Source organism: Brassica rapa, chromosome A05 (assembly GCF_000309985.2).
Source record: "Brassica rapa cultivar Chiifu-401-42 chromosome A05, CAAS_Brap_v3.01, whole genome shotgun sequence".
Lineage (NCBI taxonomy): Eukaryota > Viridiplantae > Streptophyta > Magnoliopsida > Brassicales > Brassicaceae > Brassica > Brassica rapa.
The window spans coordinates 18,658,858-18,681,756 of record NC_024799.2 but is presented as its reverse complement, the minus strand read 5'-3'; the positions used below and the strand labels follow the sequence as shown (position 1 = coordinate 18,681,756).

At 33.3% G+C, this 22,899-nt stretch overlaps 2 protein-coding genes and 1 long non-coding RNA gene across 3 annotated transcripts; 2 read left to right on the top strand and 1 right to left on the bottom strand.

Annotated features, from left to right (window-relative positions):
• Positions 1-4,394: 4,394 nt before the first annotated feature.
• Positions 4,395-5,501, top strand: LOC103869048. Its single transcript, XM_009147088.1, has one exon. It carries the CDS (start codon positions 4,395-4,397, stop codon positions 5,499-5,501), a length of 1,107 nt encoding a protein of 368 aa, XP_009145336.1.
• Positions 5,502-9,218: 3,717 nt separating this feature from the next.
• LOC117134375 (40S ribosomal protein S23-like) lies at positions 9,219-10,210 on the top strand. Its single transcript, XM_033292672.1, has 5 exons — positions 9,219-9,386; positions 9,690-9,737; positions 9,779-9,843; positions 9,919-10,009; positions 10,085-10,210. The coding sequence occupies exons 1-5, from the start codon at positions 9,219-9,221 to the stop codon at positions 10,208-10,210; spliced, it is 498 nt and encodes a 165-aa protein (XP_033148563.1).
• A 3,630-nt stretch (positions 10,211-13,840) lies between these two features.
• On the bottom strand, positions 13,841-18,849 carry LOC103869044. Its single transcript, XR_633105.3, has 4 exons — positions 17,211-18,849; positions 17,011-17,115; positions 16,676-16,846; positions 13,841-16,365 (listed from the first exon to the last, which is right to left on the bottom strand). It is a non-coding gene; the product is annotated as an uncharacterized LOC103869044 (long non-coding RNA).
• Positions 18,850-22,899: the final 4,050 nt, after the last annotated feature.

The following is a 22,899-nucleotide window of genomic DNA, read 5'->3' as shown; positions in this document are numbered from 1 at the left end:
TACGTAAAATAGTGATATGTTCTTGTGTTTGGTCGGATCATCAGTTAGTGGACTCTGTAGTTGGGATCTGTTTTTTGGAAATTACAAGAATGAAACAGTATGAAGAATTTATGATTCGTGTAGGTAAGAATCAGATGCAGTGGGGAGATGTAATTACTAATTAAACGAATGTAACAAAGTTTGTCAAAACATTCTGATAGTGGAAATAATATTGAAACATATGGAAATAGTGGAAGGAAGTCAAGGGGGGCCCAACGCGTGCAAACTTTAAAAACATACAACCTTTGCCAAATTAGCACCTCCACATTTTTTTACCATCACCCTTTTTCTTTCGGTTTTTCTTTGTCGGTCGTTCTTTTAATGCAGAGATGTTTTTTGTCAAAGCAACAACACCATTTGGGACTTGATATCTTACTGTGTAGTGTAGTGTGTTTAACGATGATATTTTTGATAGCTGTATCTCATACCACTGCCTTCACAAGCTTTTGGTATAAAAATATATATATTCTTAAAAAAGATATTTAAAAGTTGTAAAGTTGAACTAGATGCTGCCACGTAAACCATTTTCTTAAAAAAGTCCTTACTTTTATAATAAATCGTACAGTGGAGCAGCTTCAAAACTAAACCGATTATATATATATATTTGCTTTTCTTAAACAATAAATAGTACACATTACATCATCATATAATCTCTAACTCAATTACATATGATCAACTATATGCAATATATGCGATAATAATGACAAGTCCAAGAACAATGATTCTACGATGAAGTTTTTCCCGAAACATTTGGATCGACGGACGGTTCTGCATATATGTCATTGATATTCTTGATAGACATGCTCTCTCCGCAACATAAGATCACCTAAATTTCCCCCGGTCTTCGGCCCGAGCTGTATGAGGCAGAAACTCGTCCCTCGAACAATTCTGTCTACGGTACTCTGAAACCTCTAAAAATTTACATCTTATCATTTTCAAGAAATTGAATAGTTTGAAATTCGAACTTAGTTTTTTCAAACTAATAAACTATAGTGTCTTTTCGTATACTTAGTTTCTAATAAATAGTGAGTCTATATCATGACATTAAACATGTATGTATATAATTATTACAAAAGTCTAAGGCAACCAATCATTACCTTTTTTTCTTAACCATCACAAAAATTTGGATTATATGCTCTCAAATTCTCCTATTGTCAAACTTTACAGCTTGTGTTTCTCCTTTATTTTTCTCTTTTCCTTTTCTTTTGATCCTTATTGTTTTATCTTTATATTTTTTTTGTCTGGATTCCATGGCAAAGAGCCACACAATCCCAAGTGTCCCTTAGCTAATAATTAAAAACGTATGGGGTTCAACTTCGAAATCTTGAAAACAAATGGGACCCACCTGGCAAAATCCAAACTAGCCAGTGGTCCATTATTAAACTTTTGTGGGCTCAAACTTAACTAATATTTGTCTCGTGGTTCGTGGCCCACTTACAGTATACCGATATATGTATATATATTATTTTATTAAAAAATATCTCGTATTAACAAAATATATCATTTCTAATGATTCCAGTGGCAATAATAAATTGTTATTAACAATTCCTTCTCCAATAAGACAGAGATAATATTATTGTTTTTTTTCTGCCACTACACTACCAAAGATAATATAATTATTTTTTTCTTTAAGTTCTGTGAAAATTTGTTTCCTCGGTGTCTCATTACAAATACTAGGATCGGTCCGGGCTACGCCCGGATTTTTGTTTAAATTTAAATTTTGATTATATAGTTAGTATGTTTATTTTAATATATAAATTTTATAATCTATCATAAACATATAAATAGCTATCGATAAATATAAAATAATTTTAAATTATTCAATCTTTTTGTCTTACGCTATTCAAAAAAATAAAATTTTTAATTAAAAATTATATATAAGGTGAAGAGCATAATGATCAAAACTTAATTAAATTTTAGTTATGGTGTTTAATTGGTTAAATTGTTTTAATGTTTCAGTTCAGTTAAAACTATTTATAAAGTTTGTTTCCAATTAGTCTCTAAATAATTTAATGGACTATCCCCTTAAATTTACAACCAATAGTCTATTTTTTAAAAAAAATATTTAAATTTTTCAAAAATTTATGATTATATAACACCAACAAAATTTACTTAACCCCATTTGCTTAACTAATAGATTTAGTTAATGAATTAGCTAAATTTTGAACTGAAGCTTTCTCAATGAGAAAAAAAATGAGTAGAAACATTTTATGTTTTTTATAAAACTGTAATGACCTGGTTTGCTTAACCAGTTGGCTTAGTTAATGAATTAGTTAACATTTAAACCATAGCATTTTCTGGTTTTTTTTAACTGTGTGTGTATAAGTGTTTATCTAATTATTTATCTTTTGGTCAAAACATAGCTAATTATTTAATACATTTTTCTATCGAAATAACATAATGATTTGATAAAAAAAACATAGTGATTAGTGTAAGGGTATTGTATGTTTTTCTTTCAAAATGTACTAACGTAAATGCATGGTGCCTAGAATCGGTCCCACGCGTATGGATGTAATGTATTTTTTGTTTGAATTCTTTCCTTTTGTATGCAATTTTTAGTCCTGATCTTTTATGGGTATTGTAAATGTCAAGTGCGATTTTAAATGATAAAACGGAACAGCGATTTTCTCTCTCATGCGATAAAATGTGCGATTAGGGTTTCTCCCCTTTCGCCGCCGCCGCCAGGCCTCACGCCTGAAGACGAGAACTCTCCCTCCCCCCTTCTTACAAAATGGCCTCTTACGCTGCTGCTGTTTCCAAATCTCAAGTTCCTCGATCAGTCTCGGACAAAGAAGTACAAGCTTTCGATTCTCAGATCGATGCTAAGCTTCAGGTCTCGTCCATTCCGGCTGAGATTCCTTCTTCATCAGCTCCGACGTATGCCGAAAGGTTCAAATCGTCTCTCAGGAACCTCCGTAAGATCTCGAATCCAACCTATCTCGAAGACGGTACACCAGTGGTCCAAGCTCCACCGGCTGTTCTTCTACAAGCTTCTACGCTATGGAAAGACCACATAGTGGCTCATTTCCACGGTCGAAGACCTCACCCAGCAAAAATCATCGCCGATTTAAACCCTGTTTGGGGAAAGTTTGGAAACATCACTGTCCGAACGGTCTCTCCAACCAGCTGCCTCATATACGTTCCCTCAGTTCAAACGAGAGAGTGGGTGTTACAGGTGGGTTACTGGCAAGTTGATCATTGTGCTTTCTCAGTTTTCCCTTGGTCTCTAGAAGGAAATCTACAGGAGAAGGAGCTAAAGACTGCTCCAACTTGGGCTATTCTGCGGAACGTCCCACCTCAGTTGTACTCGCTTGATGGGATAAGCGTCGTAGCGAGTGCGATAGGAGAGCCTCTCCATACGGAAAAGTCAAGGTTGGACCCATATCACTTTGGTGACACTAAGGTGAAGATAGAGATTACTCTTGAGGCGGCTCCACCACAACTGGTCGAAGTTAGAGATACTGAAGGTAATGCGGTGCGAATCAAAGTTGACTACCCAAGCCTCCCTCCAAAGTGTATAAACTGCGATAAGTTTGGCCACCTTATCAACCGCTGCACGCAACCTATAATCAAGAAGAAGAAGGTACTGGAGCAGGTGGGTCTGTCCCAAGAAAGGATGGTCTCAACTTCTACAGAGATTAACCTGCAGTCAAATATGCTGGAAGTAGGACTTGAACTTCCCGAGTCTCAGGTGGCGAAGAGTGAAGTGCTGGTGGAAAAAAAGAAGAAGAAGAAATCTAAGAGAAGGGGTAGGTTGAGATCTCGCGCTACGGAGGTAGTTGAGAGTGCTCTCTCGAAGTCTCAGATTGAGGAGAAGGAGGCCCCGGTGTCTCTTTCTGGAGACATGGAAGCTCTCGATCTTGCTATTGAAGGTACTGCCAACTTCAGGGGGAAAAATGAGTTCGCTAGAGACAAGAGCGTTGTACAAGTAGTTCCACCTAAAGAGTCTCTTAGTGTGAGTGAACTAGAGGTGTCAGATCAGGAAGAAGTAGTGTCTGAGCCAGAGTCTCCTGGTGTTGGTATTGATCCAGACGAAGATGAGAGGGTTTGGTTCAAGCATCCTAAGGCTGTTCGCAAAGCGCTTAGACAGAATTTGTGGAAGGCTTCCTTACTAGAGAAAACTCCTCCAAAAGATTCATCTATCTTATCTCGGGGTGCAACCTCGACTGGGATTTCTGCTCGCTAACCGCAAGTCGGTCTTCAATCTTGTATATATGAAGATCTTTTCTTGGAGTGTCAGGGGGTTAAATAATTTTGGTCGTCAGAATAATATCCGTAGTTGGTTGAATAATTTGGGGTCGTCAGTAGGTGCTTTGGTGGAAACTCGAGTGAGGGAAGAGAATTCTGCTGCTGTGATGTCTGCTTTACTTCAAGGTTGGGAGTGTGTTAGTAACTATTCGGAGGTAGCTGGAGGTAGGATTTGGGTGGTGTGGAAACAGTCGTTATCAGTGGTTGTGTTCAAGAAATCAGAGCAGATGATTGTGTGTGGGGTCTTTGATCCTGATACTCAGACATATATAACTGTGGGTTTTGTGTATGCGTATAACACTGAAGGTCAGAGAAGGCAGCTTTGGGAAGAGATAGTGAATATTTCGGACCATCACCTGGTCAAGGATAAACCCTTTCTTATTCTTGGAGACTTTAATCAAATTCTAACGGCATCTGAGCATTTTTCTATCCTACCCTATGACTTACCGCTGAGAGGGATGGAGGAGTTTCGAGATTGTCTATTCCAATGTGAGTTGGAGGATGTGGAGTTAAGGGGAGTGTTTTATACTTGGACGAATAATAGACCAGAAGATCCCATTATTCGTAAGCTTGATAGAGCCATGGGGAATGAAGCTTGGAGGGAGGTATTCTCAGATGTGGTTGCTCAATTTGAGGCGCAAGGAGAATCTGACCATGCACCTTGTGTAGTTGATTTGCGAGCAGATCCAGAAGTTAGGAAAGTGAGTTTCAAATATTTTTCATTTCTGGCTTCTCATCCTAAGTTCCAGGAGGAGATATTAGCAGCATGGCAGAAGGAGATAGCAGTGGGGTCAGAACTGTTTTCGTTGGGTCAGCGTCTGAAAGAGGTAAAGAAGGCCTGCAGAAGTCTTAATCGACTTGGTTTCGGAAACATCCAACAAAAAACAAGACTGGCTATGGAGGAGCTTCAGGAGATTCAGAGTGAGATGTTAGTCTCCCCAACAGAGTCTTTGTTCAGGCGTGAGTTTGTGGCAAGGAAAACGTGGAAATTCTTGGACTCTGCGCTACAGATCTTCTATAGGACAAAATCGAGGATCAGATGGCTGAAGGAGGGTGATGCTAATACTAAATTTTTTTATAAAGCTGTGATCGCTCATCAGGCAAGGAACGCCATCAGATTTTTATTTGATGGGCAGGAAACAAGAATCACAAATAAGACACAGATCAAGGATATGGTGGTGTCTTACTTTCAGCACCTGCTTGGATCAGTTTGAACCCTGGTCTCCCCCCCCCTTCAGTGGATGATCTGAAGATTACTATGACGTATAGATGTCCTGAGGCCTTGACTGAGTCTTTATGTGGTATTCCCAGCAATGAGGAGATTCTCGCGACTGTAATGTCAATGCCCAAGAGTAAAGCGCCGGGGCCTGATGGGTTTCCAGTTGAGTTTTTTTGGAGTGCTTGGTCAGTAGTGGAAAATGATGTTATGGCTGCAATAAGAGAGTTTTTTGTGGCTGGGAGAATGTTAAGGAAGTTCAACGCCACAGCCATCTCCCTGGTTCCAAAGATAACTGGCGCTGATAGGCTATCTATGTTCAGGCCAATTTCCTTATGCTCTACTGTCTACAAAGTGATAGCGAGACTTCTAAAAAAGAAGATCAAACTATTCATTGATGAAGTTGTGCAAAGAAATCAAGTAGGCTTTATTCAAGGAAGGTTGTTATGTGAGAATGTTCTTCTGGCCTCGGAACTAGTAACTGACTTTCATGTGGAAGGTAGAGTTTCTCGGGGATGCTTGAAAATTGATTTGGCGAAGGCGTATGATAATATAAGTTGGGACTTTATTCTGAACCTGCTAGAAGCCATTGAACTGCCTGATAAGCTGATTGGGTGGATTAAGGAGTGCGTCACTACTACTTCCTTCAGTGTAGTAGTGAATGGCGAGCTTCATGGATTTTTTCAAGGGAAAAAAGGTCTCAGGCAAGGAGATCCAATTTCATCTCTCCTCTTTGTGCTTGCCATGGACGTTCTATCAAAAATGCTAGATGCTGGTGTTGTGAACAATCGCTTCAGGCCACATCCATCATGCGAGGAACCCCTAATCACGCACCTGAGTTTTGCAGACGATGTCTTGGTTTTCTTTGATGGTTCAGAGGACTCGTTGCGAGGGATTTTGGAGATTTTGGATGAGTTTAAGCAAATCTCGGGTCTGAGTATCAACAGAGATAAGACTGAGCTTATGATTGATGGTGGAAGTCACTCTTTGTGTCAAGAATTGGCTGAGTCTATGGGAATAAAGCAAGGGGCACTGCCGGTGAGATACCTCGGAGTTCCATTGTCCTCCAAGAAAATGAAGAAGTCAGATTTCAAACCTTTGCTCGACAAAGTGGAGGCAAGATTTAATTCTTGGACAGTGAAACATCTGTCCTTTGCGGGACGGTTCCAGCTAATTCAAGCAGTCATTTACTCCACAATCTCCTTCTGGACATCGATTTTCATCTTGCCAAGTGAATGCATCTCGATCCTTGAAAGAATGTGTAATGCTTTCTTATGGAGTGGAGCTCCACAGTCTGCGAGAGGTGCGAAGATAAGCTGGGACATTATCTGCACACCGAAGAATGAAGGTGGCTTAGGATTGAGAAAATTAATAGATTGGAATCAGGTGCTGGCACTGAAGCTTATATGGCTTCTGTTTGCAGCAGGGGGATCATTGTGGGTTTCGTGGATGTGGAGGCATAAAATTGGATCCAAAAATTTCTGGGAACTGGAACCTCGACGAGGGGACAGCTGGATCTGGAAGCAGCTGTGTAAGCTGAGGACGTTAGCCCGCCCCTTTGTCTGTTGCGAAGTGGGGTCTGGGCATTTAGCTAGCTTCTGGTACGATAATTGGACGGATCTTGGTTTCTTGTTCCACTTAACAGAAGGAAGAGGACCTGCAGCTTCGGGTCTGCACAGGGATGCGACGGTGGCAGAAGCTTTAGTAAATGGAGAGTGGTGGTTAAGTGCGTCTCGTAGTAGGAACGCCATAATCACATTACTGAAGCAATGTTTGCCATCGCCAGATCAGATTGTGCTATCATCTAGTGTTGATAAGTACCTATGGAGAACGGGAAATGATTCCCCTTCAACTATCTTCTCTACCGCTAAGACGTGGTCTGCTCTGCACCCTCCCTCTCCTCCGGTTCCCTGGCATGCTCAAATCTGGTTCAAAGGTAGAATTCCCAAACATGCTTTTATTGCTTGGTTGGTTGCTTGGAACAGATTAGCTACTCGAGACAGACTGAGGTCGTGGGGTATTGAGGTTTCCCCGAGCTGTCTCTTATGCTCAAGCGATGAGGAGTCTAGACAGCACCTGTTCTTCGACTGTGCATACAGCTCGGAAGTGTGGGCGTATTTCTGTTCTCGTACCCGTGTACATCCTCCCGTCCTGTTTGAAGAGTGTCTTAGGTGGCTAAAGACCTCTTCAACAGACACAAATATTCTCCTCATTGTTAAGCTCATATTCCAAGCTGTGCTCTATATGATTTGGAAGGAGAGAAACGCCCGCTTACATTCATCTGTGAGCAGGCCCACACAAGCTATTATTCAAGAAGTTAAGCAGATTATTCGGTCAAAGCTTGATCCTCTATCTCGAAACATGAGAATCACAGACAGCACCTCTCTTACTTACTTAGGTTCTTGGTTAAGTATTTTCTAAGGGCATTGTTAAGTCCCTTGGAGATTTTTTGAGTAAGGTAGGTTTGTTAGTCCTTGTAATCCGGTTTTGCAAAATAAATAAAGAAGTTTTTCTTAAAAAAAAAAAATGTCAAGTGCATTCTAGCTTGTATTTTGTTGGTATTGCTTTTTTATAGTATTTTCTGGTTCTTGGTCTTTAATATCTTTTTGTGTTAATAGTCCTGATCTTTTATGGGGATTGTAAATTTTGTTTAGTTAGATTTTTTACTTTGTTGGTTTACAATTTAGGAGATTAAATTATGATAATTGTCTAGCATATACATGTATATGTCGTCCACTGCTCATTTTGTTTTAATAAAAAATAATGATCTATTATTAGAAAAAAGTTCCCAAAATTATTATTTAGGATTCCTATTATTTGTAGGGAAAAAATATTCTTGCACGTTAGAGAAATATAGAGAAAGCACTTCATGTCTTCCATGTATTTTCATCTTCAGGTCGTGTATATATTATAGCTTACTTGGAGACATAATCAAATGTAATCTGACAAAATATGTCACAACTTTGCATTTCTCAGGACTCAGATGAAATGCAATCTAACAAAATTACATTGGCTGATGGCTCTTTCAAGAATAGTTTGTTTCCTACATCTGTTCCAACCATTTTCCAGTTATTAGAAGCATCTTTCACAGAAAGCTATCATATAATATAGAAAAAGGTGTTAGAAAAAAAAACAAAAAATTTAAAAAATTGACATTAACTACAGCAAAATTAAATTGCATCAAATAGAAAAAAAAATAAACAATATGAGCTTGGTGTCAAGATGGTTGCGCACACAATTCAAGTAGACAGTTTAGTCATGTTATACATCTTAACACTGACAGCATTTAATTTGTGCAGGATGCAATCAATATATATATATATATAATACTAAAAGTTGAATAAGATCAACATCTAAACTATCCACGTAGGCAAATTTAATCAACCAATGAGAAAGTTTAATTTTGCCATATCACCATTGCTGATATAGATTGAACTTTCGTGTGGGTTTATGAAAATTATCAGTGTGGCCCACCCCACCCAGCCCATGAAGAGAAAAAACAGAGAAACATGTATCGTTGTTTCAAGCTTCGAGTCTCTTGACTCTTCCACTTCGTCTTCTGCGATTTGATTTGTTTTTGCATAACCTTCTCAATCATTAATCAATAATGTTCTTAAAACAATCCTTGAATGTTTCTTTTCACCTCCCTTGATCCTTTCTTATATAAATATATGTCTTAATCTAAATCAAAACCTATTCTGAAGAAGCTACATCTATGGCCATGCAATCCACCAGAATTCTAAGCACAACCGCCGTCGAAGCTACTTCACCATTGAATCATCATCATCCAGGTTCTTACCAGGTTACAGCTATCACCGTTTTCAACCCTCCGAGAATCTCCGGTAAAAAAACCAATTCCCGTGACGGAGAGATTGTGAAGAAGGTGGGTCAATCAGTTTGAATCATACTGATATAAATGATTATGCTAACCTGTTTCCGTAATCAAAATATTTATGCGTTGTGTTAGAACTACAAGAGTTTTTTCTTAAATCCAGTTATGGATCTTTTGTTAACAGATGATATACATATTTAAACTCAGATTTCAAGTGAAGATGTTGGTTTTCTGAAGAAGATATGCTTTTGTGTGAGGTATAATTCACTTATAAACTTCATCATATATGGATAAGATTTGAGATTTTGTATTTGTGCTTAGATGTGACATTTAATCTCATGTGTGATTTTGTAGGCACAACGAGTGTTAGATGGACAGAGATACAAAGATGGGTTCAGGCAGGTAGACGATTATTTTCTTTGTTCCGTTTCTATTGACCATAGGAAATGAAAGGAAGAAGCTTTTTGTTGGGTCCTTCTCATGCAAAAGGAATCGTCCATCAGAAAACGTAAGAACTATATGAATTTGCTTCTTTATCTGCTTAATTTTAGTGTGGACAGTGGTGTTGATGCGTGAGTCTTAGTGTTCGAATATGCAACGGAATCGAGGTTAAGCAGCCTAACTCTGTCATCCGTAAGTGTGCTAGAGTACAACTTATCAAGAACGGAAAGAAGGTTATGCTGTGAGCCATTTACTAAACGTGGATTAGTTTTGTGAAATGTTGAATCATCTTTTGTTAATGTCTGCAGGACGAGTTCTTTATTTCTGAGGGTCATGTTGTGGGAGATATTCCTGGAGTTAGGTACAAGGTTGTCAAGGTTTCTGATGTTTCAATTTCAACTCTCTACAAGGGAAAGGAGCAACTAAAGTCTTAAAAAAAGCTTCAAGCTTTTGAATATGATTTTGATGTCATAAGTACTTATAGGTTGTTTGGTTAAAATAACTCTTATGTTCTGTTCTACTTTATGATTCATGAACTGTGTGTGTTTAACTTCTTCTCGATGAGTTTTTGAGTGTAGTCTGAACCTTATACTGTTATTCGCTTTTCTTGAATCATTTTCCTCATGAGTATAGTGTAGTAGATATTATGTTTTCGATTTGCACAACAAATAGCAACGTCACAAGTGAGCAATAACAATAAGAGACCAAATGACATGCATGTTGTGTTTCTATATATGGTGAGATTATATAGTTTTTATTATTTACGGTTACGGAGTAAAGTTCAGATGAATATTTACTTGACCATTACTTATCAAGTTGTAATAAAAAAATAATTGTTCCCCCATTTCCAAATAAGAAACTAATTATATTCTTTCATAAAAAAAACTAATTATATTCAACAAAAATATATTAAATTTCATATAAGATACTAATAATTTAAGAAGTTATAGCATACCTTTCATGTTAACATATTTTTACCTATTTGTTTTCTTCTTTTGTGACCTCAGTGAATGTTATAAGTTATAACAAACCTTTCATGTTATTTACGTTAAGTTTTACTAACGTTACAATTTCTCATGTTAACATTGAACTCTTTCAGGAAATTTATCAGTTAAATTTGCATTGATTAGTGTCTGCTGAATCAACCTGATTAGCCAAATGATCAATAAATGTTCTTTTCACTTAGTGTGACGTTTGAACTCTATTATATGCAAACCTACTCTATAATATGCAAACCCTTTGTCAACTATGATGTTAACATTTTAGCAAAAAAAAAACTATGATGTTCTCAAGCATGTTTTAGTTTTAGTCGAGTCGATGGATTAGGTTAATCGATTGAGATATAATTTTGCTCATTGAAGCATCACTATTTAAAATATTATATTGACTTGAAGAAATATTAGACCATAGAAGATTAGTTTTAGTGATTTTTATGGTTTTCGCTTTCGGATTTATCTATCAAAGAATGGTAGAATATCAAAGTTTTAAGGTGAAAACAGATCAAATTTAAACAAGCTCCTCCACTGAATAGTCACATGGACAGAACCGTTTTGGACGTAGAGTATATACCTCATAAAATTTTAAACTTAAAATACATAAACATAGAGTTTTCAATTTGTTTAGTAAATTTATTTTACTAATTGTCTGTGATCCCCAAAATTTGAGAATCACCCTGTATATAGAGTATGGAGTGATGAGGACTAAATCCTATTGGTATAGTCTTTTGTTACTAAAGCTATAGCGACAAGCAATAGAAGCAGTATACTCCATTTCACTGGAAAAATAAAGTAAGCAGACTATCACTAATTTTCCATACAAATAAAAAAGTTTAAACCAAAGTAAATTTTAAAATAATGACAGTCTCAATTTTGGTAAAAAAATATTTTACCTAAATTTATAGGGTGAAAATAAAAATTATATTTCAAAGAATAAGAATCATTGAATAACTATTGTAGGTCATATATTTAAGTATTCGAATTCGAACTATTTGGCTTTCAAACTTACAGGTTAGATTTGATTTCTAGAATTATAAATTAACTGTATTACTGATTAATATGCAAAGTTACATGTCATGTTAGAAACGTGTCTAAAGAATGCAGTCTTTATTATCTTACTTATTCACAATTATTGATCATGTCAATTATTTAGATTTTTTATCATTTTAAAATTACTAGATGATTATTCATATCTCAGTAAAAAATATTAGTCAATATTAATAAAAAATCATTATATATTGTTTAACAAATCATATTTATATTAAAATAAAATTTTATCAAATATTTATTGTGATATTTAGAATCTGAATATTATATTTTAGTATATTCATACCTAATAAAAAATAATAATCATACGTGAAGAATTTTGCTAATGTATATAGCACAATTAGACACTATACACATAAATTGCATGTTTAATTCACATGACTAAAGAGTATGATTAAAATACTATACTACTATACTAAAAGCCCGATATACTCCACTCTAAAGCTGTCCACGTCATTTATTAAATTCAACCAATCAGAGAGCATTGTTTGGTCACGTCACCATCAAACTTCTCAAAAAGCTTCGGGCCTATTTCGATTGATCTTCTCATCTTTTTTCCTCTTGCAAAAACGTTTTTTGAGAGGACTGTGTTATCTCCCAAACCTTCCTCCAGCACTCATAATTATATATTGATTCAACCTATAAAGTCACTAATAATAGATTGATTCGTCTGTTTGAGTCGATTTCATCATCTCGGCTTCAGTTCTAAATACAATTTTTCAGTTCAATATTCACATTGACTCGGGAATACTCAACCAACGAATAGTATAGTTCATCAACCGCAGGCCATGTTCGAAAACGCGGCAACCCGGCCGAGTACATGGCCTTGCAACGCTCGGCGGTGAAGAACCGCCGCGATTTCATCAAAATCGGACAAAAAATCGGATTCATCAAAAAAGTCCAGGCTTTTGAATTTTAAACGCTTGGAATTTGATGTTACGTCGCAAATCTACAGTTTTTATGCAAAAATTGATAAGAAAATTGCAAGAAAATGATGTTTTATTTTAAAAAAGTTCGAGGCGGCCATGCAAATTTCGCAGTAGAAGTGAAAGCCCTAAAAGGAAGAAGACGATTTTATTACGAGTTTGCCATTAATGAAAAAAAAAATCTAAAACAAAAAGAAAGGATCTGCGTTTCGAACCCGTGACATCCTCCGTCATAAAACCGTCTTTTGCCACTGGACCACGTCGTCTTTCAAAAGAAACGCAGAAAAATGTTTAATAGATTATAGTTATACGTAAATTAAGAAAACCACTGAAAACTAATCCCCACGTACTCCAGCTTAATCTCCGATTTTTCGTTAACTCGCTAGACACCAACCAACAGCCCGACTCACTCCTAGCGTAGTTTCGAACATGGACCGCAGGTGACCAATTACGCAGTTTTAATATAACAGAAACTACGATTGCTAGCTCCACTTCTCCGGAAAATTCTAGGACCGCAACACCGGCAAATTCCACATCGTCTTTGAGAGCGTCGGGTCGGATTTTGGTCTCGGCCCTCTTAGTAAAGCTGATCTCGATCTGATCATAAAGTTTTGTTCGATTCAATTATTTCAATCAGATTTTTCCAGTAGATGATTCTGAGTTTTATATTTTTTTTAGACATATATGATTTTTTCAGTCAGATCGAGATGTTTACTAGATGTATAACTCGGGAACAAATTCTGTTGCAGAATGAAAATTGAATCATGTAAGCTGTTCATCGGTCATCTCTCTTGGAAGACGCACTGAAGATCGAGAGTACATTTCAGAGTTTCGGTGAGGTTTAGAAGTGATGCTCATGAAGGATCGAGCCACTGGATGTGCTCATGGTTTATTTTTTGTCTTCGCTGATCCCAGTGTCAGCTGCACTCACTGTTGGGAGACAAGAGCTCTATGCTCTGTTTGTTGAAGAAGGTTTGGATTTGAGCAGTATCCATAGAAAAGGGAAGCCATGAAAAGTTTTGAGAAAGTCATTAAACTCTCTGACCATATTTCTAGATTGACGATAAATTTGATTCAAAGTAACAAAAATTTCATAGTATTGATTTTCATTTTGTTTAGATAAAACTTTGTTTTAGTTTTCAGATTTAAAAATGTATATTTATTTAGTTTTCAAAAAGTATAGTCACATTCAACCATATTCAAATGTGCTCTACTTTATAATCGTTTTTGTTGTTTGGTCTTAAACATGACTAATTATATATATTAGACACAGAAGTTGGACTAATTGCTTGAATGGTTTAGGCAAGCAGTTCTGTTTTCTTCTCTTACATAAATTGAAAAAAATTGAATTTAATATTACAACAAAATCAAGGTCTAATCAATGTTCCGGCAATGACCATGAAGACAATCGGCTTAAATTTAACGCCATGGTATTGGAATCAACAGAGAATATTTCAAACTCAGAAATAAATATAAATAACTACCTTAAAATTTTTTTCCAAAAATACCAAAAACTAAAACAAATACTAGAGCTAGACCCGGAAACTGTCTTTACATAGACGAGGCTGAAATGAAAAAGATAACAAATGAATTAAAAAATTAAAAAATGGAACCATACATACAAAATAAATATTATGGCCAAAACACAAAAAGAAATAAATAAGATGAACCAAAAGTTTTTTTTTTGAAACTAAGATGAACCAAAAGTTAGAAAAAAAACATTTAAAATTGGTTCAAATAAAGAATTTAGGCAACAATTAATGACAGCAACAAAATAATAAACTACAATAAATATACTCCAAAAGTTAACACCAATAATTAACACAAAAATCATATAATCACATATTAATCATTGTTGTATCAATCATTCCCACAAAATAATTACATACAATAACAACAAAAGTAACGTTAATATACAAGTGAAACATTAAACAACAACATGTATCCACAAAAAGCTGAACTATAAACACATAAAACAAGCAGTCGAAAAAGAGAGCTTGACAAATATTCTTATGTGATACATGAGAAATCAATATGCTAAGAAACAATTAACCGGCTGTTTAGAAGCGTTAATCCAACAATATATAAATGTATGTTCACAGCAAATGAAATCTTACTATCAATTACATTACATTAAAAAAAACTATCAATTACAACACATTTAAAAATGAGAAATCAAAAAAATTACTACACTTTTATAGTAGGAGCAAAATTCTACAAACAATAAGTTGTATCCTGTGGTTCAGAAGAATATGAACTTCGGAAATATAAATATCATATTTAAATACAATACATAACTGTACATGGACATTAACTTTAGAAGAAAATAAAATGTTACATTTATTGATTTCAAAAATGCATTTTCTCATATACATAAATATGTTATAGTATTCTTGCAACCAGAAACATATATTATTCAAATAAAAATAATACTCTTTGTTGAAATATATATATCCTCTTTATAAATAAGTGTATGTTCTTTATTCACCAAAAGATAAACATTTAAAACGAAAAGGATACACGAATATCTGACACATGAGAATAAAATGATTACAAATAATAATACATTGCAAACCAGTATTACAACAAAGACACACACAAAATCCAATTTAATTTACCATCTACTACATATTTTAAAACCAATCAAAAATAATGAATAAAAATTAGTATTCACCTGCAAAAGGGGGTGTGGCTTCTTTTTGTTTCCATTATAGTTAGCGCTAAATTTATATATAAATACACTTAAATCAAATATTAGTTACATGAAAATGGCTATATGTTCCATATCAAATTTCTTTTTGTATTCGCTCCTCCATGACATAAAAGATAAGCTGATTTCAATACCATCTTCAGTGTGTTCATAAAATATCGACATATCATATGACCAAAGCTAAGTGGTACATATATCAAATTTTTTAAAATTTCTAAATTTATAGAAAACAAAAACGTAGAAAAAATAATAGAAAACTGCTAAAGATACTATTAAACATTAAAATTAAATTAAATACAAAGTAAAAATATTCACATATTAATAATAATTATGAATAATATATTTAAAATTTATATTCCGCGCGTAGCGCGAACAGAGGATCTAGTAAAAATAATGAATGCAAATACTAAAAAATTCGAGCTTCTAAGACTTCATATATTATTAACTATATTTTGTCTTATATAGCAATAACAATATACTTGTGTAGAGTGACCTTAATATATAAATATTCCTTACATAATTGGCTAATTCTAAATTTCATTTCCAAGCTATACTAAGTTGTCTGAACACAAAAAAAACTGTATGAAAACAAAAAAAAGGCTATACTAAGTTGTCCAAAACTTTGTCCTCGTTAAAATACCAACCTGCATCACATTCCTTCGATTTTTACCATTTGATAAGGCTTCAAGATTTTTGTTGTTCAAAAATAAAATAGCATAAGATGGTTACCTAGTTAGTGCTTCAATCAACTAATGTACCCGAGTGCAAAGGATACAAAATTTTACAGAATTGGTGAGGAAGGAAAATAGCGAGAGAAGTGATCACCACAAAGCTCCACATCATCAATCCTCTTGTTAGTGTGAAAGTACCCAACAATACTCACACCTTAGAGCCACGTAATGCTCCACTATCTAAACACAGATAAATAGCAAAAGAATTTATGTTTTTTGCATCGAAAACACATTATATACACTAAATCTCTCTCAAACACAGCTATAGAACAATGTTGCGCTTGTGGTTAAACCCAAAAAAATCCAAGATCTAAATTTTCTATTTTAAAAAGACACACCATTTAGATTTTACTCACAATCAAACAACATACATAACATCAAGGAGACAATTTAATTTCGTAGACGAACTAAAACTCCACAATCTGTAATCCAATATCAAAGTTCAGTTTCAAAGCTGATTCAAATCATAAGATGAAGAAGAGAGATTGACCATGATGAGCAAGAACTCGAGAGGAGGATGGAGCACAAGGTTAGAGTGAAAGGTGGTGAGACGGTTGAGACGTCCTCGATTCCGCTAACAGTGAACAGAGTACCCGCCTTGAGACGGTGGTGCTGGAAGGTATTCAGATATTGACATTACGGTGGCTGGCATGAGCGTCGACTGAATCACATGTGAAAAAGAAAGCCTAATCACCAAACAGTTTCAAGATTTCTCATTCAAAAGAGTTTAAATCAATATCTGAATACAGAAGTTTGGATAATTATGAGTTAAAACGTCCATGTAGTTTAAAAATAAGCTGTTAAAGAGTTTTAAGAATGAAATACCTTATCATCGAAGAGGATTATGTCAACTCCCATCAACTCGTCACGCTTTTCAGTTTCTGAGCAGCCGCACCTTGACGACGGAAGCTCAACAGCCGAATTTCAATTCTGCAAGTAAAACGGAATTTAGTCATTATATATAGAAAGGAATTTTAGAATGCAATTGGAGTTGTGAGGATGATTCTCATGAGATGAAGTCTTACCTTTTATAATGGGAGATCCACCGCTAGGAATAGGGATACGAACCTAAGAGGAGATGAATCGAAAACAAAACGACGCCGACATAGACATAGAAATGTAACGAAAGTAATTATCTCCATGATTGCAGACGGAAGAGACTATGAAACTTGAACAACCTCTATTAGCGACTAACTTAATCACAGCTTAGAGCGAAGATGTTCGAGGAAGACGACGGCGTGAACACATCTTGCTTTTAGGTTTCAATTAAGGCTTTAGGCTGAATTAACTTGAATATATTGAGGGGTCCATATAATCTTTGAACAGAATCGTGAAATAAAGATCATAGAAGAAAACTTGAAACGGCTGAGAAGTTGGATAGAAACACTGGAAAGGCGTTGAAGAGGAAGAAGGAATCGCCATCCTAAAGTTAGATTTTTTGTTTACTAAGCTGACATGGCATCCACTGGATTGGCTTGAATTTATGATCCTACGTGGGTGGATAGGCTCAATGGAGCTTATATCCTCCTTTTAGTATAGTATAGATATGGGATTTTAGGTGGTAGCTCGAAGTTTTAACATTATCATATACTGAAAATACAGTTTTTCTCTGTGTGAGGAAATAAGACATGTAAGGAGAAAGCACAATCTCTAAGGGTTTTTATATTTTATATATATAAGGTTTTTTTATATTTACAATCAAATTACAACTGCTTCACTGATTGCAAGTATAAACCTTTTTTCAGTCTTTGCATTTGTTATATTAAAATTCTGCTCTCTAGAGACTCCTCATATCCCAGTAAGCAGACCATTATCAACCAGTTCTTTATTCTAGTTATACATAAGCATACATTAACTGATCAGCTGCTATGGCTCTGTTTAGCGGTAAATCGTTTATAAACAAGATTTAGCTATGACATGTGCTATGCATCACTAAAATGTATCTTGTTTATAAACGATTTACCGCTTATAGATACGTTAAACTGATCAGATATAAGAAAATTTCTATAGGTTTAACGTATCTATAAGCGGTAAATCGTTTATAAACAAGATTTTTTAAATAATATTTTAAAATTTTTTTATGCTGATCAGATATAAGAAAATTTCTATAGGTTTAACATATCTATAAGCGGTAAATCGTTTATAAACAAGATTTTTTAAATAATATTTTTAAAAAATCGGTATACATGTCTGTCTAAGCACTAATCTCTTTATATATTAAAAGAGAATTATTACAATATTTTAGCTATGACATGTGTCATGCATCACTAAAATGTTTTTCAAAGCCTTAAGAAAAATATGTTGGTCAACTAAACATATAAAATATGTGTAACTAAACTAACCATAAATTAATTAACATTCCAAAATTAATATTTTTTTTATTTCTTTCCTTAAATAAAAGTTATGAAATTACCAAAAGTGAATTGAATATATTTGACAATTACTGATTTTAAGAACAAAGATTTGATAACAATTTACATATCCACAATTATTTTTTTAATGTTATATTATTAAAATAAACTAAATAAACATATTATCATTTAATAAAAATTTATATTTTTTCGTATATGTTATATTTTGAATATTTAAAATTGACTATAAATTACAAAAAGTCTCACACTGAAAATTTTGTGATTAATGGTTTATTTTTATTTTTAAATTGAGAGGTTAATATTTTAATTTCAAGATTTGCGTTGAATTTTTTTGAAAGATTATAAATTATTAAAAACATTAAAAATTTTAAAATCCCGCACTAACATTATTTTTATTAATGGTTTAATTTTTTTTTTAAAATGCAAATGATAATAAAATCATATGATTAGAAAGTTTTGTTTAATAGATAGTCATATTAAAAATATTCTATATCTCCATGTTAATATTATTTATATTTAATTACATACAAAACAAAATAGAAAAACATAATTGTTTAAATTTATTTACCACAAAATGATAGTAAATAAATAAAAGTGATTTCTTTATTTATGTATTTGTATCATTTTAATTATTCATGTAACAATTAATATTTTTTCAATATATATTTATTAATTTGTTTCATAATATGTAAAAAATGTTAAGCAAATAATTATACATAAAATAATATGTATATAAAATATTCATTCCGCGCTTTTTAAACTAGTCACATATTAAACACTTAAGTATCATTTAGCTGTTTCTTGAACAAAAGTAGATACTATAAATCGACAATAGAGGAAAAAGAGCAATAGCTTTATATACTCTTAGGACCCTCTCTCTAAGCATGTATTCTTTTTATTGGTTTTAGTTTTCTAAAAGCATTTAAATTATATGAAAATCTATATTATAATGGGGTGTTTTTCAAAACCAATCCCTATTTTCAAGTCAAACCCAAAACCAACCCTTTTTTTTTGTCCATGCTATTCATCAATAAAATTTCCATACTATCCTTATGTTTTTGAATTATTCACAAAATTGCTATTTTTATTTATTTTTTTATTAATTTCGAAATTAACAAAAAACCAAATACACCCTAACCATTTCTTCTTATTTACAAAAATGCCATCATCATGAATTTTTTCAACCACCATGAACCACCATTTTTGAGCTCTAAAGCTCTAGAATTCAATTCTCAACCACTTTTTTCTCATTCTAACCCAAAAAACTTCATTTCCTCTCATCTCCTCTACATTTCCATCTAAAAAACTCTCATAACTATCATTTTCATAATCACAAACTTCATATTTTCGAGTTTCTTCATTAGTGAATCGTTAAAGATGCTTCTTTTTGCTCATATTTGGAGTTTGGACGGTTGAAAAGGTTGGAAACGAGCTTTACACATGAAAAAGGTAACAAATTTACATGGTTTTCGTTCTTTTTCAGATCTGTGTCGCGACGGTAGACTGTTTTGTATGTCTACGCCTCCGTGGAGACTTACGATGCAGTCTATTTGTCAACGCACGGGTTAGTTTTGCAATTGACCAGACAAATTTTTTTTCTAACGCAGACTTCCCCAGTAGTCTCCGTCTTTACCTTTGACAACAAAAATAAAAATTTCGGTAGACTTACTAAGAAGTCTACCTAAAAGAGGTTAGATTTTCATTTGACCGAACTTTTGACTTTTCAAAATAGACTTCAACGGAAGTCTACAAAATGTAGACTACCAACGAAGTCTATAAAATGTTAGTTTTGCATTTGACCAAAACTTTGACTTCATGGAATAGGTTAGTTTTGTGTTTGACCAAAAAGTTTAAAAAGCAATCAAAAATTTATTAAATTGTAGACTTCATATGCAATCTTCTTATCTTAAAAAAAAATGTAGACTGCATATAAAGTCTACTTTTTTTATTTTGGTCAAATGCAAAACCAACCCGTCGGATTTGAGAGTAGACTTCACAAGAAGTCTACACACCCGTAGACGTTCATTTCAATCTACTAATTTGAAGTCAAACTTGGTCAATTGCAAAACTAACCTCTTTCAAAAAAATTCAAACATGTAGACTGCATATGAAGTCTAGTTCTGAAAGTCAAATCTTGGATGAATTCTGGTCAATTGCAAAAAGTAACCTTTTTAAATTGTAGACTGAAATGAAAGTCTACATGTACAAAATCACAAATTTTATTCAACTATAGAAAGCAACCCGTAAAATGGTCAATTGCAAAAACCAACCCAAAGAGTAGACCTATTTGACAGTCTACGTCTGTAAACTGAAAAGAACGTCTACATCTTCAGAGACTGAATATTAAGTCTGCATAGAAAAAACTATAAAATGTGAATTTGTGTATTATACATTAATTTTTTTCTAGTTTTTTTGTTTGACAGTGTGTGTTAGTTAATCCTAATGGGTTTGAGTGATTTTGAAAATAAATGTTTTTATAATTATGAAGGTATAATTCATTTGATTTGACAATGTTGTTAGCTAATAATTATAGACGTATTTGTATGTCTTCGTTTATAGTTTTGCTAGTAAGGCTGAGCTTGTTTCAAAGCTGAAGTCAGTGACTGTGGAATATAAATTTACATTCTCAGCATATAAGACAACGAAAACTCTGTATTTGGCTAAGTGTCGTGTTCAAGGATGTGGTTGGAAACTTAGAGCGAGTGTGAAGCATGGGCCAAAGACATTTTGGGTGATAAAATATTCGAAAAGGATGAAGAATCGGAAAGGTTGAAGAATGTTCCTTATGCATGATGGCTGTACACATGGTAAACTTCTTGAAATAACACAAGAAGATTATGATCTGGACAACAAAATTGAGAAGATGGTGCTAACCTATTCCTTACCAAACATCATTTAAAACAAATGACTCCGAATAGGAAAATACTCCTCTTATGCCTGTCACGAATAATCGACAAGTACGGAACTTGATCGAGTTATCTAAGACATACTTTGTACGCCTTTGTGTATCAAGCATGCGCCAAAAACACTAAAAAATTTTGGATTGACTATATGTTAGATAATAAGTGTAGACGTTTTTGTAAATCTACAAATGTAGACTGCAGTTGAAGTCTACGTCGTAAATTCTATTAAAAGTGTATTTGTGTATTATTCATCATATTTTTTCATGATTTAATTATTTTACAGTGTATGTTAGTAAAATTTTAATGGTCTTGGATGAATTTCACAATTTAATGTGTTATAATTATACACTTGATACTTATTGCAAATTGTTTTGATTAGTGTTATTCTTCAAAATTTTTGGAAAAATTTTGTATAGATTTTCTTCTTCTCACATGTGTGTTAGTTATTATTTTAGCTTATGGTGGTTTTACTTGTTTGGTTGGTTAGATCTTGTGAAAAAATTGATATCTAACAAAAAATTAATAATATCATACAAGTGAAAACAACTAAAAATGAATACAATGATTATTATGCATTAAACAATTATTTAAAAATTAATATTTTATCATGAAAGTTATTACAGAGCAATATATTAAAAAGTATTCTTGAGTATGTTTGATTTTTTATAATCTTGATGCTTCAAATAAAGTCTTGGAAAAAGTACCTGCAAAATAAGATAGAGTTATGAGAAAAACATAAGATAAAAAATAAAATCATATTTTAGTAGACTTTTTATTAAGTCTACGTAAAGTTATTCTTTAGTAGACTTTAGTTGAAGTCTACACTAATGGAAAATTTTCATATTTAAAAGTGTGCATTTAGAAAATTTGAAAATATTTTGTTCTGAAAAATATTTCAAAAATGATTTTTTGTCATCCTTGTAACAAAGCAAAAAGATAATGTATGAATCTATAAATTTAGTTCATTATAAACAAAATATCTTATAATGAATATATGGAAAGCTTACATTTTTGGGAAGATGATTTGAAAACATTGGAAGAGAATACCTGCAAAATAAAATAAAATTATAAAAAATAAGATAAAAATTAAAATCATATTTGAGAAAACTTCTAATGAAATATGCTTAAAAGTCAAGGCTAGTAGACTTCATTTGAAGTCTACCAGCCGTAAGTTTTAAGTAGATTTCAAATGAAGTCTACTCTATCAAAAAAAAAATAGATCTGAAAAAAATATATTAAAAATATAAAATAAGTTTAAATCTAAAAAACTTTTAAAAATATGATTTAATAGACGAAATAGTTATAAATTAAAGACATATTAATATGAATTTTAATATGTAACTTTATTTGAATATAAATACTAGAACACATATTTTAAATCTATAGATGTAAACCTTACATTTCTAGGAGGAGAAGAGAACAACTATGGAAGAAAATAC